The 16865-nt window shown below is 42.5% G+C and overlaps 1 protein-coding gene across 4 annotated transcripts in view; it reads left to right on the top strand.

Annotated features, from left to right (window-relative positions):
- The window catches only part of PCNT (pericentrin), a 102874-nt gene extending 90463 nt beyond the window's left edge, over positions 1 to 12411 (top strand). For 2 of the 4 annotated variants that reach the window (XM_010566973.1, XM_010566971.1), the window contains 6 exons: positions 1241 to 1405; positions 2773 to 3011; positions 3989 to 4077; positions 5593 to 5746; positions 7644 to 7771; positions 10883 to 12411. In XM_010566973.1, the coding sequence (XP_010565275.1) occupies positions 1241 to 1405; positions 2773 to 3011; positions 3989 to 4077; positions 5593 to 5746; positions 7644 to 7771; positions 10883 to 10926 (819 nt within the window). In that variant the 3' untranslated portion in view covers positions 10927 to 12411. Of the gene's footprint in view, positions 1 to 1240; positions 1406 to 2772; positions 3012 to 3988; positions 4082 to 5592; positions 5747 to 7643; positions 7772 to 10882 lie in introns of all 4 variants that reach the window. The other 2 variants (XR_774296.1, XM_010566972.1) reach the window with 2 other exon arrangements.
- Positions 12412 to 16865: the final 4454 nt, after the last annotated feature.

The raw sequence follows: 16865 nt of genomic DNA, 5'->3' as shown, positions 1-16865 counted from the left end.
ACCTTGGTGTGTGATAATGGCCCAACTGCCCTGCCAGTGAAAGCTGTGTGTAGGGAAACACGTGCTTTAGTTTAAAAAAGTTTCAGTGTAAAATCCTGAAATTGCATAGAACATCTGTGAATTAGATAATAAGTACAGGACAAGAGTTTAACTTGGACAGAAATAAATATCTAATTTCAAAACAGTACTGAAGGTAGTAAAAGGTTCTCGCAGCATGCTGAGAAGTGGAGAGCCTTTGCTTTCTGAAATCTTAAAGAAGCTGCAAAGTCAAAAGGGAGGGCAGTGGATTATGTGCCCTGAAGGTATGGATAGCATTGGAATCCCCGTTTGTCGCTGTCTATATTGCAGGCAGTAAAAAGACTTAGATGGCTGTGGTTTATTGAAGTTTATTAAATAAGATTTTTTTACTGAACGAGTTGTGCTCTTCACAGAAGACAAACATAAATGGCATGTGTTAGTGTATTAAGGTATTGATAAGAAATAACTTCTGAAAAAGTTCAAACTTCTAATAAGGTTGTACTAAAACAAGTTGCTAGGAGAAATTGGGGTCGGTTGTGCGTACTGGCTTGTCTAATGTGTAGATTTTATTTCAAGGGATAAAACATTAACCGCCTCAAAAAAAAAATCTTTTATTTCTCTTGTGATCTGCTGCATCACACACTGATGTAACTGTTGACCATTAAAATGATAGTTGATACGAAGAGGATTATGAAGGCAGAACTTCTGCAAAGAATTGGACCTGGAGTTGTGGTCTCGTTCCTACAAGAGATGACTTACTACAAAACTGAATTTCTCAGAATTGAATGTGATTTTTTTTGGAATTTACTTCTGTAGATGCTTCACAACATGTTTTTGTGCATGCATGTACACACACATCTTTCTTCACGGTTTCTGTGCTGCCTGTGGAAGAAAACCAGATGATTTGTTTCCATTTCCAAGTGTTTGGAGACTCTGTTATCAAAGGAAATGGGATTCCTGTAAAGCTGATCAGACAGATCTATAGAGAAGGGGTAGCTTGATTAACAATTAATTTGATACTTCTTAAGAAGGGCTGCTTGTGTGTTTCAGTTTCCCATCCTACCGTTTAACACCCGAATGCTGATGCTGATTTTCAGGCTTGTTATTTTTATGTTTCAGTTTGTCCATAAAGTTAGGTAATTACTCAGTTTGAGATGTTTGGCTGTGGAAGTAATGTGCAAAAACCTTCGTGGCTCACTTCCTTTGGGTTTCTTTTTTTTAGATCAGATCTATGGATGATACTGGCTCTGTTCAAGAACTGGAAAGAGATGCTTGGCAGCAAGAGAGAAACATTTTGCAGAACGCACTGAAACAGGCTGAATCCAAACTGGCTAAAGTGACTGGTGAAATTGAAAACAAACCAGTGGTAGAAACTTCCAGTCCTAAGGTAAAATGATCACAATGGCCAGCAAATGGGCTGTCTGGAGCTTGGTGCGTGAGCAATACCATAGTCATTAGCATGTCATCTAAACCTTTGGCACTTGGTTTGCTTTCACTATCTTGCCTGCTGTACAGACTTGCTGTGTGAGAACTGTTACCAGCTCAAGATCATAAAACTTCTGGAGAGTTCAGTCCTTGGTAGTATTGTTCTTGGGCATTGCCTAAGGGATTAATGTCACATGTAGAAGCGGTAATTTAGTAATTCTATTTTTTCTAATCAATATGATAAAACTTGCTGTTGCAGAGGAGCCAGGAAGTGTACAGCTCAGATTTCTGGGGATATAAGTATCCGTCAGATTATGGCATTTAACTTACACTTAGCGCTGTAATCTTTTTCAGTTGCTATTTTAAAAGGTGATCTTATAGATTAACAGTTTTATAAACTGCATATTAAATTAGGAACACTTTTCCTATATGTCCCTTATCAGAAAAGTTCCTCTGTAACTTTCTTGGTGTTACAACAGGAACTTAACTTACACCTAAAGTAACCTAGCTCTTTGGAATCCCTTTCTACTCTTAAATGAGAGCGAGATTCAGATTTCATGTCTAACCATGAAAATATCAAACATCCATTATTTTTAATTTTTTTTCCCCCTAATCTTAAATACTTTTTATTCCTCTGACACATTTGATTGTAATAAAGTCTGATGGGCACTTATACCAACATGCATATTTATTTAAAGCAGATCTTATTTTCTTGGTTAAAGAGTTAAACTGTTTTAGAGTTTTGGGTATGACAATTTTGCTTTGAAACATTCAGGAGATTTAAAGAAGTCTGACACTCCAAACTCGGGTGCTTTTTAGCTATGTGCAGAATTGTTCCAGCTGCCCTTGTGTCTGCAGTATGGATGTTTGACATGAGGACAGCTTGTTTATAGCTGGTTTGTTTTTGTTTGTTTGTTTGTTTTGGGGTTTTTTTGCACATCAACCAGTAACCATGCCAAAATTTTCCAGACTAGCCAAGTCCTTCATAGACATACAGAAATTCATTAGACTTGGTACAAGCCTCCATGTATGGTGTCCAAACTGCTAGAGTGTAATACCACTACTTTGCACCAAAACTGGCCAAGTCACAGTCTTATACTAATACTTGCTCAAAATTTCATTTTAGAGATAAATGTGCACCGTTTCCATACTTCATAATTATTAACTAACTTTCTACAATTGTGTAAAGCAAAATAGGTTTTAAATACCCATGCACAACCAAGTTGTTGGAGATACTGCTGGACAAAGTTACCAACTGTTGTGGGTTTTCTGTAGCTAAATCTTACCCCCTTGGATTTTTTTCTTTTTTTTTTTTTTCCCTTTCTCCAGTTGCAGAGATTATATAGGAAGTACCTTAGAGCAGAGAGCTTTAGAAAGGCTCTAGTTTATCAGAAGAAATACCTCTTGCTGCTTCTCGGTGGATTTCAGGACTGTGAGCAAGCAACTCTCTCTCTAATAGCACGTATGGGAATCTACCCCTCACCTGCAGACCTGCAGCTTTCTGGATCACGTTCCCGTCCTTTTACCAAGTTCAGATGTGCAGTCAGGGCAATCATCGCAGTATCAAGGTAAAGCCAAAACCCTCATCGTCTCTTATATATGGTGTTTTCTTGGAAATGTTAAAAATTGATAGTTCCTAAGGTTTATGCTACATTAATATTGAGCAAAAGCTATCTCCAAAACTAGTTCAAACATGATTTGTTAGCTATAACTTTGGCTAAACTGCTGTTTCAGAGTCAGTGCTAAGTTGGATGCGTACTAAACTAAAGCTTTATAGAAAGCTGCTTCTGTCCTGGGAGATACCCAGCTGCAATGTATTTGAGAATGAGCGCACAACAATGACAAACTGATGTCCTTTCAGGTCTGACCGTTAGCTGTTTGGACTCACTGGATAGTCTCTCTTGTATCAGAATGTGATCATGTCATCAGTGATGGGTTTTCCTCTCTTGAATCCTGTAGCCTGTGTTTCATTGGGTATGATTCTATCATACTCTGTCACTTACTATCAAATGGATTTTGCTAGCTGTACTTGGGACAATATGCCATCTCATAATGGCTTTTGAGTCCATGTAATGAAAAGAATAGTTTTAAATGTAATAGGTGGTTACTTCTGGGCAATTTCCTTGTCTAGTAAAAATGATTACTAGCAAGTTTAAGACTTTCAGGAGGTGGCACAGGATGTCTTTAGGCTGTTGACTTTGATGTGGATGCTATAATGATAGTGATATCAAAAGATGTAGGAACAGTGACCTCCAGACTACTCTAAGGCAGGAAGAGCTGCTACAGAACTCTCTGGAGATTAGGGACAGAGTGGAGGAGCGGTGACAAAACGAGCAAGCTTCTCCAACAGTTAGAGGATTGTTGCAGAGTAAAATGGGATAAGCCTTCGTTCTAAAGACTAAAATTGAAGAATTCTTCTTCCATTCCTGCAAGGATTGTTACTTACATTGTTTAATATGTTTCATGCCAACAAAGAGTTTAATATTAAAATTCAGTTTATTTTTGTGTATTTTTAATGATTGTACAAACTTATTTTGTTACTAAGGTTAAAGTTTTTGGTGAAAAAGTGGAACAAAGTTAACAGGAAGAACGGACAGGGTGAAACCTTTTCTCACAGTATAGGAGGAAATACAAGTAAGTGTGTTAGACAAGTACATTGTTTTAATCACGATTTCTCTTTAGTGATGTGTTTCATTTAAAAACAAAAACAAAAAAATAGCCACAGAAGTGGCAAAATCTGTTTATCTGTTAACACAAATGTGTTTATTCATTTCCTGAACACAATGATTATGAGTTTAGAAGGACATTGTAAGAAATGACAATTGAAAACTTTTCAGAATTTGTAATTTACAACAATGGTGAGCTCCTCTTCTTCTCCCGTTATTGCAACTGCTCAAGCTGCAAAACCGAGTCCTGTGTTCATAAAACTCATCAGAGAATTGTGTGGTACAGTTTGAAGCTACCTGTAATGGAAATTAATGCCCTGATTTATTAATAAGGCAAGGACAAATACTGCTGCAATAGTATTAAAACAGGTACATGCGGTATTAAAATAAGTCTTAGAAGTGGTGTACTTGTTTGTGTTACCGGAGGTGAAAAAGGGGGTTTAAGTGGTTCCAGAGGTTCAGAGGAGACTTAATCTGATGGCAGATATCCCATAACTATTTCCTCTGGAGTTTAAGTGCTATCAAAGATGACAAACTGGAGTGGATGGACAGGTGGAGGTGGTCTGATGCAGTTCAGTAAGGACTGTGTTCCTTTGAGTTACTTACGGATTTGGTTGTAAGAATTCGGACAAACATCTTAATGCAGTACCCAATATTGTGGAACTGTCCCATTTTATGTAATATTCCATTACTTGTGGCTTTTTAACACTGAACAAAATTCAGATGAAATAGTGCATTTTTCATTACCTGGTACTACGTAATTTTCACTGTTCTAAGTTCCTGGAAATACTTATTTAAAAAAACAAAACAAAACACAAAAAAACAAAAACACAAACCAAAAACTTCCTACATAAAACCATTGTGGTGTGGTTCATGTGAAACTTGAATCCTGAAATGCATGCTGAACTCTCTACTTTGGTACAAAATAGCATCTTGGCATCCTCATAAAAAAATATTTTGTTTCTTTTTTATTTAAAGGACTTATCTACAGGGGTTTTTCTTTTTTAATGAAAACAAACCGACACCCCCTCCCCCCAAGCCTTCACCAAACCAACCCCCAAAAATGTCTACCTTTCTCTGCTGTCTCTAAAGTTGGAGAGTGTAAGTCAACACTAATATATAGTTAGAGCAAACAACAAGTATTAAAATTTCTTGAAAAAATATTTTGCTCATATCAGAGCCTCCCATGTGGATATAGCAACAGCTACTGAAAAAGCGAGTCTGGAGAAAGAAAATGGTGCACATTCTGCATTTGCAGGAAGCAGTTGTTCGACATTAAAATGTCAAACTTCTGTTAAATCTGGTTAAAACAAACAAAAAAAGCCAAACCAAAAAGCTGTGGAAAGTGTATTTTAGCTGCATTTAAAACCAAACACAATCGTATTGTGCTGTAATTTGTGGGGGTTTTATTGGTTATGTTTATGATAGCCTGTTTTGAATGGTTCCCAGTGCATATTTTTTAACTGTTTCATATTTAACACAGCCTCTGGTGCTAGAACAGAAATTCTGAAAGAGCAGCAGCCCCCAGCTGTTCACGTCGGCTCTCCCCCCACCCGGGACACCGGGCTGTGCCACAGAACCAGCTCTGCAAGAATTGTGAGCCACTCCCCCAGATCCTCTTACTGCTTGCACAACAGGTCAGTCTGCAGCCTCTGCCTGTGTTTGATCACCCCAATAGACAGTCTTTCATAAAAATGTAACCACTTATTGGAGGGACGTACTTGAACAAGAAGAGGAATTTGTTTTCTTAGATCTGGTAAATGTTTCTTTCTTTCAGGATGCTACAGGAGAAGAAAACTTCTCATTTGCTTTAAGCATGTCTGATGTTCTTGAACCAAGAGCATTCCTAGTGGTGTTTCCCAATTTAATTCGGGCAGGCTACAGGATTTACAATGGCTATGTCTGTTATCCTTTGAGGGGTAATTCTTGTTGCCTTTTTTGTCCAAGTTGGAGATTAATTTCTGAGCATCCTGCAGAAGCGGCTCCCCTACCATATGACAGCACTGCATTAGTATTAGCTGCCTTCAGACTCTGCATGCACACGGAATGGCAGGTGGAGAGCTCACAGGGTGTGTGGTGGTGCAGTTTTTCATGAATTGCGGCCGGTTCTGCACGCAAATACAACGCCAGCTACTTGTCACTGGGTTGGATATCACAGGTGACATTCTGCACAGTGCTGCTAAGACAATGCCTGAGCCGCAAGCTCTGCGCTTGAGTTGGAGGAGGGTGGCCCTCAGTCATTACTGGCCTTCCCGCTCCCAGGACTCTCCCTGGGACCCGGAGTAAGCTTGGGCACTGCGTAGCCCGTTACTGGGTGTAGCATCTCTTCTCCCAAGCCACTCCTTGTATGTGGCTTCCTCCTTAAAGTCAGGATTTGCAGGAGTTGATGTGGAAGGTAGCTGTTCTCAGTCCCACCAGCTTGGGACGTTTTTTTGTTTCTTAACCTCCTTGCTACATTTAGAAGCTTCAACCAGCAGGCAAGAATTTTCTTCATAAAGAAAAAAAGAGTAGCAAGGAAGTAGCTGTGGTGATCTTGAGGTACACAAAGACAGCAGATGCTCCAAACTGTTTTAGGTTTTTTAACATTGCTGATTGATTTGGGGGACAGGAAGGACACGTAGTGTTCTGGTTTGCATAGAACTTAGCAAAACATTTTGGAGAGTTAGAGACCCGCAAGCATTTCTCAAAAGACTTAATTCTACTCCACCCTGTTCCTCTGTCATGGCATGTATCTGGGTCTGACAGCCAGAAAGAGCAGGTGGCAGCTTACCTATCAAGAAAAGTCATCTGTTTTGTATGGAACAAGGATATGAATAATAGTACGCCCTGACTGATCACTCAGTGTGACTGGGTTAGTGGTAGCTCAAGTCAAACGTGGATCTGAGTGAGGTTAAACGATGCCTGTTGCTGCTTTTCTTTCCTGGCAAAGCTATGCAGAAGGAAGGGGCGGATAGGAACTACCTTCCTCTAATGAAAAGGTGCAGGGGAAAGGAATAAATCCTAACTCTAAATAGGAGTGTGTTTGCACAGTGTCCCCTCCAATTTGTATTTCTGCTAATATTTGAAATTTGTTGTTAATGTTCAGAAAGGAAACACAGTGTGTGTAGCATCTAAAGGGTCCCCTTTTCCTACCTTGTCCTTCGAGATAGCATTTTACCTGCTGAACCAGAGAGTACGCACCTGGATGCAGCATGCTCCTCTTAAGTCCTTTTCCACAGAACTGGGTCTTTTCTCACTTGACCATTTGGACTTGCCTCTGGCTGCAGCTTTCCTACCTGAGGGACTGTGTGTTACGTATCAGTAGAGAGAGATTCATAGATACTCTAGTTTTTATCAAAATGTCCATTCTTTTGACTCCCCTGTATACAAAGCTGCCCGGTCTATATTGTTTTATATGTAACTTTTTCGGTGGTGATGGGTTTTACTGTTGTTCTAGTTTGCTTTGCGCTGAATTACTGCCTATATGAATGTAACTTTATTATATTCATTTGAGAGTATAGCATGAGAAGAAAATAATTTGTTTTCCTTTTTAAGATTGCATCCATCCACAAGTGCAGCTTCAGAAAAGTCACTTGTGCCTACTCAGGATCCTGAGCAATCGCTAACAGAATACATCCATCACTTAGAAGTTATTCAGCAAAGACTAGGGGGTGCACAACCAGGTAAGAACCACCTCATTAGCCCTCACAGCTTCTAGCAGTCTGGGCTGCTTTTTACAAGGTTCTTCCTATGTATTGCCTGTAACACTTAAAGCATGTAAAGAGCATCATTTTAATGAATAGTTATAATTGGGGCGGGGGGGATTAAGTAAGTTTCTGAAATGAAACTTTTTTGTGATTCATATCTAAAACTAGTTCAAGTGTGGCATTTCTCAAACTAAGGTCTTAGTGAAATTCTTCAGAGATAAGACTGAGCAATTTCATGTGATTTTGCCCCACCCGCCCTTCCTGTTATCAAGTCTAAATAAGCAAGTGTTGTAGTTTAAATGAAGTTGTGTATAGAGTTAATTTGCTTGAAAGTCAGAGAACCATTAAAATAACTGAACAGGGCTTTTCCTGCAGCACAAACCATAATACTTCCCTTATTCTTTGCTTTCTTATATTCCATTGCAGATTTAAAAAAAAAAAATTGGAGGCTGGTAAAAACAGCCATCTAGTTCTCAGATTGATTGAAGAGCACACAAAGAATTGTAGTGGCACTTATCTTTGCTATTTAAAACACTTCTACCTAATTTCTAGACTGAATTTACTTTAATCTTCTAGTTAGTCGCTTGTGTTATATCTATCACAGAAATTCCTTGTCCCAAGGAAGAACTTATAAATTGTCATCATGTCATCCTCAAATAATCTCCTGTCAAGATATGATTAGATGTGTTTTTCCAATGTTTTGTTATTTTGAGACTCATGTCTCAGCCTTCTCCGGTGTATTAGTATCTCTGGATTGTGAAAACAGAGCTGGACCCTCCAGCTGCACTGTCATTTGTGCCAGACCAAATACAAAGATAACTTGTTCCTTGTTTATACATGTAACCATTGTGTTGCAGGGGCAGCCTCCTTCTGCCTGCCTTCCCCACTGCAGGGCAGCAACATAAATTAAACTGCAATGTAATATTTACAATATCCACGCACACACACACAGGGCCTGCGCAGACAGCCTGTGCCATGGCTATGCCAGGGGAAGTCCTGCTCCAGCACACCGATCCCAGCAGGTGACTGGGGGAGGGCACCTGTGGTAGCTCACATCACTGATAAGGATGGGATCATCATCACCACGGTCCACATTGGGGTGTAACAAAGAGCTTTGTCCCAGGCCCAGGGAGAAGCACAAAGCTCCAGCGCTGCCTCCTCTTCAGAGGTTCTTGAGGAGCCAGCTGACAGCTATTCTTCCAGGGCCTTTGGAGCATCTTGCCCAAAGCTTGCTTCATCCATCCAGGTTTATGTTGCTAGTTTCCTGGTCTGAGCTAATACGGGCCACCAGGTCAGATAATGCCATGGACGTTTTCATCAAACCTTTATCCCTTTCATCTGCTATGGCTGGTTCCCTCCTCGTGTGACTTCTGGCTGCTCATCCACACAACCAGTTTATTTTGTCATGCTACTTTTGGGTGACTATGGTGCTTGATGTCTAAGCAAGCACTGACTACTTCCTTCCACCCACCTCCACCCTTGGCTCTCCACAATTTCAGCCAAAAGCTGGGAAGATGACTGGGTAGATATTTGGCTGTGGCGCTGTGGGGGGGCCATGTGCATTCCTTCATACATTGCACATACACATCTTACATATTTCTTTCACTAAGCATAACCATTGTCAACTGCTGTTTCCCAGGCAGACTTGTCTACTGTAACTCTCTTTCAGCCTTTGCCCAAAGATGTGTGCCTTTATATTGGTTGTGCCGAGATGAGAAAAATATTTTACCATATCGGGAAAATCTCTGCCAGTCACCAGTACTCTTACTGCTGGCCACTCCTCTGGTCTGTATCGTCAGCAGATCATCTCTGTGGTGATTTTTAGGGGAGAAAGGGTGGGGATTGGATCACTGATCACAGTATTGAATAGTGACTCTTGGCCCTGCAGTCATTGCAGATGCTCATTCAAATTGCATCAACCATGCTGGCTCCTCAGCAGTATCAGATTTGAACATTTAATCTACACTGTAGAGGTGCTGCATTGCTCTCATTCAGTTTGCCCACAATTTATAAAAGGCATTATTAATTGTGACTGCTGACTTTTTACAGCTTTTGGAAGAATAATGATTCTTAAGTTAACTTCTGAGGCAAATCTTTTATGATTACATGTTGTATTCATAACACATTTTTAGTGTTAACATTGAAAAATTAAACTTGAAAATTATGTGTTTCTCCAGAAAGAGAAGAATCTTGGCTTTGTCAACATTCACAGGAGCCTGGTATAGCTGGACAACAGCTCTGGGGAAAGTCTAAAACATTGCCTGTTTTTTCTGGTGCTCTGAGCTCATCTAATTTAAAAAAAATGCTAGCTTTGCTTACAAATCCTAGTCTTGCTTATATCACTAAAGTCAACAACTACAGTGACACTTCCATATGGGAACTTTGACATTGTTCTCAGCAGGGTTTTACCTAGAAACCTTAATACCATGACTCTGTGTTTTTTTGTTTTGGTTGGTTGGTTGGTTTCTTTTTTTCACCCAAATACTGCAATTGTTTATGGCAGGTATAGATAGATAAACAAATTTTAGAATTGAAACCTGACAGCATTTATAGAAGTAAGATATTTTGCTTTATGCTAAGTGTGGAATAAGTATTCCACAACTGGGACACTGTTAATAGCAATTTTGTGGAAAGTGCGTGCCATTTTTCTAATTTTCACGTTACCAGAATGATGACGTCAGGAATTACAGAATGATGTTGCAGCCTTTAGAACAGTGCTGTGAGCAAAATGATTTCCCAGTTTCTAATGAACTTTAAAACATCTACTCAGCAACAAGACCTTGTCCAGCACCAGAATGTATATCGAGTCGTTGCAAGAGTGGTGGGGTTGAACTGAGCAGCCCTGTTGCTGTGTGTAAAGCAGGCCTGCAATGGAGCACTGGCCTTAGTGTGTGAAGGGTTGCTTTGGCAGACGTGTGAGCTTTCAAATCTTGTTTTGTATTTTTCCTAGGTGGCTCATGAAAATGGTAAACGCTTTCAGTGTAGCTCATGTGAAGCACACTGAGGAAATTACGTGCTGCTAACTGCACCCTGTTGCTTCACAACACAAGCAGTTTTCTAATATTCATTTGTTTTATTTAAATTTAGGACAAGTTCCAGGCCCAGCTCGCCAGAGAAACATGAAAAAGTGATGAGAATGCTTCTGAAATCTGTACTGCGACCCCACCCAGTCACTGCTTCCTTCTGAGTTGGTCCATACTGAATGGAGGCACCTGCAATCTCTTGCGCGACTGAATAAAGGGCAGTGCTTTTGCATCAGATTTTTATATGACACTTTTTATGATATTTTAGTACTTTAAGAGGAAATTACTTTTCACTAAGAACAATGTTTTACATTCTCATGTGAAATTACTACTAAGTTAACAGCTGAAGTGTGCCTGCATCACTGCATTGTAAGTTGCAAAGTCTCTTTGGTGTTTATTTTTCTATAGTGTATAGCTGGATTCCTTGTAAAAAAAGTTATCAAAATGGCATTTTATTAGTGAATTCTTGCATTGTCATCATTATTTGTTTCCACCTTACCTATTTACTTTTTTTGCTGTTCCAATTGTTTGTGTTTTAATATTTCTGTAGGCTCATTCTGACTAACAGAACAGCTAAAACACTCTCCCAAATATCAAAGATATGTGTAGCCTTCTGTGAATTTTGGGTTTGCTCTTCTAGTTTTACAATAAATAAGTCCTCCCTCCCTCAGTCTTTCTCATCACATTCCAATTCAGTGTCAAGCCACCACTCCTTGAGCTCTTCTGTGACGGAGCTATGCATGCATGATGTATTTGGTCTGACTGAATTCATGCAATATAATTAATCTGTGCCTACTCAGGAAGTCAAATGCATGTTAGATTTTCCTCCAGTGTGACCATTGCCTATCAGACTGATCTTTCCAGCCATGACCTTGACTCAGTATCAGAGCAGTCCTTCCAGTTTCCTCTCGTGTTCCCTCTGGCGCAGTAGTGCATACAGCAGTATCTGGTTCTTCCCCCTCCCACCACCACCGCAACTGAGCAGAGCTTTGGGGGGAAATTGCCTCAGTGTTCAACGTATGGTATTTCCACGCAGTACAGGATGTCTGCCCTTACTGTGCTGCAGGTGTGTCCTGTTTGGTGTGTGTCCTGCACCCTGCTCCAAGTGACAGCTTGGGCAGGTATCTTCTCTCACTGCCCTGTCACAACCAGCTACTAGTGTGCTGGGTTGTATTTGCTGATGATTTCAATAAAGGTAATGGGTGCTAGTCCACATACGAGCAAACCCATGCTGGAACTAGTGAGGTAGAAGGGCACTGATCCAGAAGGCTCTGTTACAAGTAGTTTGGAAATGGCTGAAGTCAGCTGGCTGCACCCTTGCCTCTCCCTCAACTTACCAGAGACTCCAAGAGAGTAGTCTGAAAAGGAGCTGCTTCTGACACTTGGCAAACTGGAGCATCTGTGTTACAGAAATGCTTACGTGTTTAGGAACTTGAAAAAAACGAATTGTTTCTGAAGTAGATTTGGATTAGACTGGTGTTTATAAATGGGAAAATAAACAAGTCAATGCAGGAAAGCAGAAATTCAGTTCATTCTAAAGTGCAAATAGATGGGATAGAAGAGAAATAAGTAAAGCTTACAAGCACTGAATTAGAAGCTCCTGATTGCAAATCCTAGCTCTGCCCAGTACCTTGTGCTGTAGGTACCTTTCTGGAGGTGTGTATTAAGTTGCTGGTCAGAGAAGAGAAAAGAGGCAGCATTCTGGTGGTATACCCATTTCCAGTCATAAAGTATCACAGTGCAAAAATATTCCAAATATGATGCTAAATAAGACTTCTTTCTGTGATATTTACTTGTGGTATTTGTTGTCATGATATTTCACAGAAGCCAAGTGCTTCTTGGGATAACCCTAGATTCATTCTTTCTTTTTCTCTAGAAAAAGTATAGGCTGAATCATAACATCAGAAGAGCATACATGGTGTTTTAACTTTTGGGTATTGCAAAAATCTCTTCTGGAGGCAGATTATTCTACTACAGCCTATTAAAAGATTTTTCTCTACAGGATATTTGACAATTGGATATTGGCCTTTGTCCGAGATTGTGCGGAGGAAATGCTGCGGAGCTTTAGTACCAACCCTCGGTGAAGAGTCTCTGCTGGAGTTACTGGACTGCCCCTCGTACTGGTGGTCCTCAACAGGTGCTTCTGTCTCTGGGTTGATTGGAGCCTAGCTCATGCAGCGCTGTACCTGACAAGTCTGTGTATTTTTATCGTTCAGTGGTCGTAGCATCCAGGGTATTCCTGAGTCACTGGCAGGCTGGGAGCATGGCCAGCAGGCAGGATGCTGCATGATTCAGGCTTGGGAGACCGCACAGCCGCCCTGAGGCAGTCCTGTAACTTTGGTGGTGGGTGCTCCTGCTGCCTCTGCTCTCTGCCTGGCTGCCCTTTGGGGAACCCTTTGCTGGGTTCCTTGGCTACTTGCCAGACTACCTGTTCCAGAGGCAAATGTGTCTGTGGGAGCTGGGAGCCGTGTGGTGCTTTGCAGGTGACCTTTGGGCCAGCCCCTGAAGAACTCATGCTGGATACATCACAGATGGCATCCTGGCTCTTCTGCACGCAACTGGTACCTTGCTGCCTTCTGGATGTTGGCAAGACCTTTCCCAATGCCTGCTCTTACCCTTAGCAAGCTAGCACTGTGCCACCGTGCTAATTCTTTAAACTTTTGAGAACGTTTATTTGGCCAGCTGAAAGTTATATTAAAAAAGAAAGTGGCAATGCAGCTAGCTAGCTTTGGAAGTTAGCTTCGGGCTTCTCATTGGTATTGTTTTAACGGGTAAGAAATATCCTTTTACTTGAGCAAAAAGGTGCTAGGTGACCTGCATGGAAGAGGACATGAAGGGTACCATGTATGGGAGGATCCCAGCTGTGCTGCTGCAAGGGGTGACTCAAGAGTCTGGTTCCACAGTCCCTGGTAACTGTCCTACACAGGGGTCAGGCCAGTGCGCACATGTGACCCGTCTGTGCGATGTTACCTTGGCGCGGGTACAGAGTATGTTATTCTATGATGGCTATAGGAGAACCTATTACCTGATTGAGCATAAATTTAAGAGGGCCATGAGCAATTAGTACCCAATTTAGTATAAAAGCTAGCCAAAAGTAACTTCACTCGTCCAGAGTTCCAAACCAATTTGAACTGAGTAAGTTTATGCTGGATCAGTAACTGTATCCTGTTTCTTTCAAAAATCTGATTCTAGGAGTCTTAACGTTAGATGTAGCATTCTGTCAAACTGCACACTCTGAATGGTGTTGGTGTCCTTTTTGTTTAGCATAGCATGAGTTTATTCTGTTATAAATAACATGCGTTTCTAGATGAGAATTCAAAACTGGCACTAAATCAAATCTGTAATTTCACACTCACACCTGAACTGCACTTTTCATTTTGACTTTGTAAGCAGGAGCGCCTGGACTTGTAATGAGCCAGTAAGTAGTGACATTGCAAATCTAAATTAATGACTAGTTTTAAAATCTGGCACTTTTAGGTAGACAATAAAAAACATCTTTTAAAAGACAAAAAGTAAATTTTATGTGTGTGTAGTAAGTTAGTTTCCCAGCATGCCCTGGTGTTTGTAGGCTGGCACATCATAAGGATCAGTTCTGTTGCAAGTGAACTTGGCTTTGCATTTGCACATTTCTAAATCAATCTACAGTGTAAGTAATTTAACATCCCAAAGTTTTACTGCTCTTCAGTCAGTCACTGACAGCGTGAAAAAGATTCAAATAGTGCCTTAGTGTGTACACAAAAGCCCTAGGAACAAACACTATTTTCCCTTAGCACTTTGCACCAGATGCAAGCATAGTGGAATAGTGGATAATTTAAGTGTTCCTATGCATAGTCTATTTCATCCTTCTCAGAAATGAGGACTATGAATGAGGTAAGGCTGGCTGTTAGCAATTCACCTCAAGGCAACAGGAGCTATCAGTAACTTGATGCATTGTCTGCTGAGGCTTCCCCAGCCATGCTCCCCCCACCACCCGTGGAAGCCAAGCACTCGGCACCCACTGAACGGCAGGGCTTTTCCCCAGCCTCTGCCCAAGCCTCTGCAGGGATTGCGTTCTGCTGTGCATTGAGGTAGAACCTTTCCATGACAGTCAGTGCTGTATAATTCCCCTGCCTTGCCTCTTCCCTTCATAGAGGCCTCTTGCCCCACAGGTACCGAAGTCACCCCTCTGAGATGGTCTCCTTGGGCGTTCTCTGTTTCCAGAAACACAGGCAGGATGTGGGGGGTAGGAGGCAGATGCTCAAGCCCCCTATCCAGAAAAGAAATCTGGAGAAGAAATCAAGCCTGTCAGTCTTTCAGGATCTGTGAGCTATAGTTAACATGTTGCCTGCTTTTCCGAAGGACTGTGGAAGCACTGTGGCAGAAATGTTTCTGCCCAGTGTAGGGTGGTAAAATTTTTAATAGCGTGGCTTTCCAAGGACTGGTGTGCTGTCTCTGTGCCCTGTGAAGGGCAGTCAAACAGGACATGCTCTCTTGTGATGTGTTGACCTCAGCAGTATGAGCAGAGAAGTCAGAGGCTGAAGCAGTTCAGGACTGGGTAGGAAAAGAAGAAGAGAGAGGGCAGGAGCAGAAGGAAAGGGAAGGAGAAGCAAGGACCAGATGTTGGTAACAGAGCAGACAGTGGCTGATCCTCTATGTCATTTTTTGGTAATCTTCCCTGAATGGAGCATGAGTAGAGATTCTCCCACTGCTGCAGTGACCTGGAATATCTGCCAATGCAAATGTCTGCCTGTCTCACACTGAGCTATGCTACAGTGTGCCATCGATCCACTTTTCACAGAATACAAACATGGTGCTGGCGGCAAACACGAATACCATCCCGTCTCTTGCTGCTTGGAGACCTGCAGCCCTGAACTGTCCCCTTGTTTGAAGGTTGTACTGTACTGTGGATGCTGGGATGCTGTGGGATGTGACCCCATGCTAACCCATGTGAAACCCCTGTGATTGTTTTATACCTGTCATGTATGGGAGCAAGAACAGTGTTCACGTAATGCCTTCCTCAGCAGCCAGGTGTCCTGTTTCCAGATTAAACAAACTCAGCCTCTGTCATTCTCCTGCCAGCTCAGGAGCAGGGTCCATAGGGATACGAGGTGCAGTGCTGTAGCCATGCTCTTCTGCAGCACTGCACTCAGGAGGGGAAGATGCAGAGAAAACGCTTACTTTGGAGGCGTGGGAGGGCTGCATTGCCCCTGCCCCACGTGTGATACCAACACAAGCCTGGTCACTCTAACAGGGAGAGCTGTTTCTGACAGAAGTAGTTGTTAGGGAAAAAACTTCTCCACAGATTTTTTCTCTACTTCCTGGCTCCAGGCAAGTTATTGTTACTGGCAGAACAGTCCCTGGGGTCAGGAGCACTGGCAAGGTCCAGCATTTGCCTTTGCATGAGTTTGGGGGGGGGCTGCAGGAATGCCAGAGGAAGATCATGCCTCGGTATCCCGCCACCCGTTCCCCCTGGAACCTGCGGTTAAACTGGGGGAAGCCATTGCATCGATGCAGGCTCCAAAACAAACGTTTCCTGCGGGTCTCTGTAGTGCCCTTCAGAAGCGGTTGAAAAGACAGCCTTTTTTTCCTTAACTTCACGCAGGCCCAAGCACCGCTTTACATCCAGGCTCTCGCGTTTCCAGGTGCTCACGCTGTAATTCTACTCCACGAAAACCTCCGTGCCCCCTCCCGGGAAACGCCGTGAGCAGGGTGGGCCCCGCGGCTCTGCCGTTTTTACCGTTTTCTGTGGGGAGGGAAGTGCAGTTTCGGTATTTTCAGAAGGGGACGCAGCACCAGCGCGCAGGGGAGGGCAAGGACAGCAGCTCGACGAGGGAGAGGGCGGGTCGTGCCGAGCTCCCTCCGAAGCGGCGGGACCACGGGGGGGGGGGGGGAGCTCCCTGCCCTCACCACCGGGGGGCGCACGCTCCCAGGGCAGCTCTCGGCGAGGGCCTGGCGCTAACATCGGAGGCAGGCCCGGCCCCACCGGGCTCCGTCTGCCCCCGGCGCTCCGCTCCGCTCCGCTCCCCTCAGCGGCGCCGCCTCACGCCGACGGAGCCGCCGGCGGCCGC

This window comes from Haliaeetus leucocephalus, unplaced genomic scaffold (assembly GCF_000737465.1).
Source record: "Haliaeetus leucocephalus isolate CR32 unplaced genomic scaffold, Haliaeetus_leucocephalus-4.0 Scaffold223, whole genome shotgun sequence".
Lineage (NCBI taxonomy): Eukaryota > Metazoa > Chordata > Aves > Accipitriformes > Accipitridae > Haliaeetus > Haliaeetus leucocephalus.
Note: the sequence above shows the minus strand (reverse complement) of the source record. Positions and strands in the feature narration are given on the sequence as shown.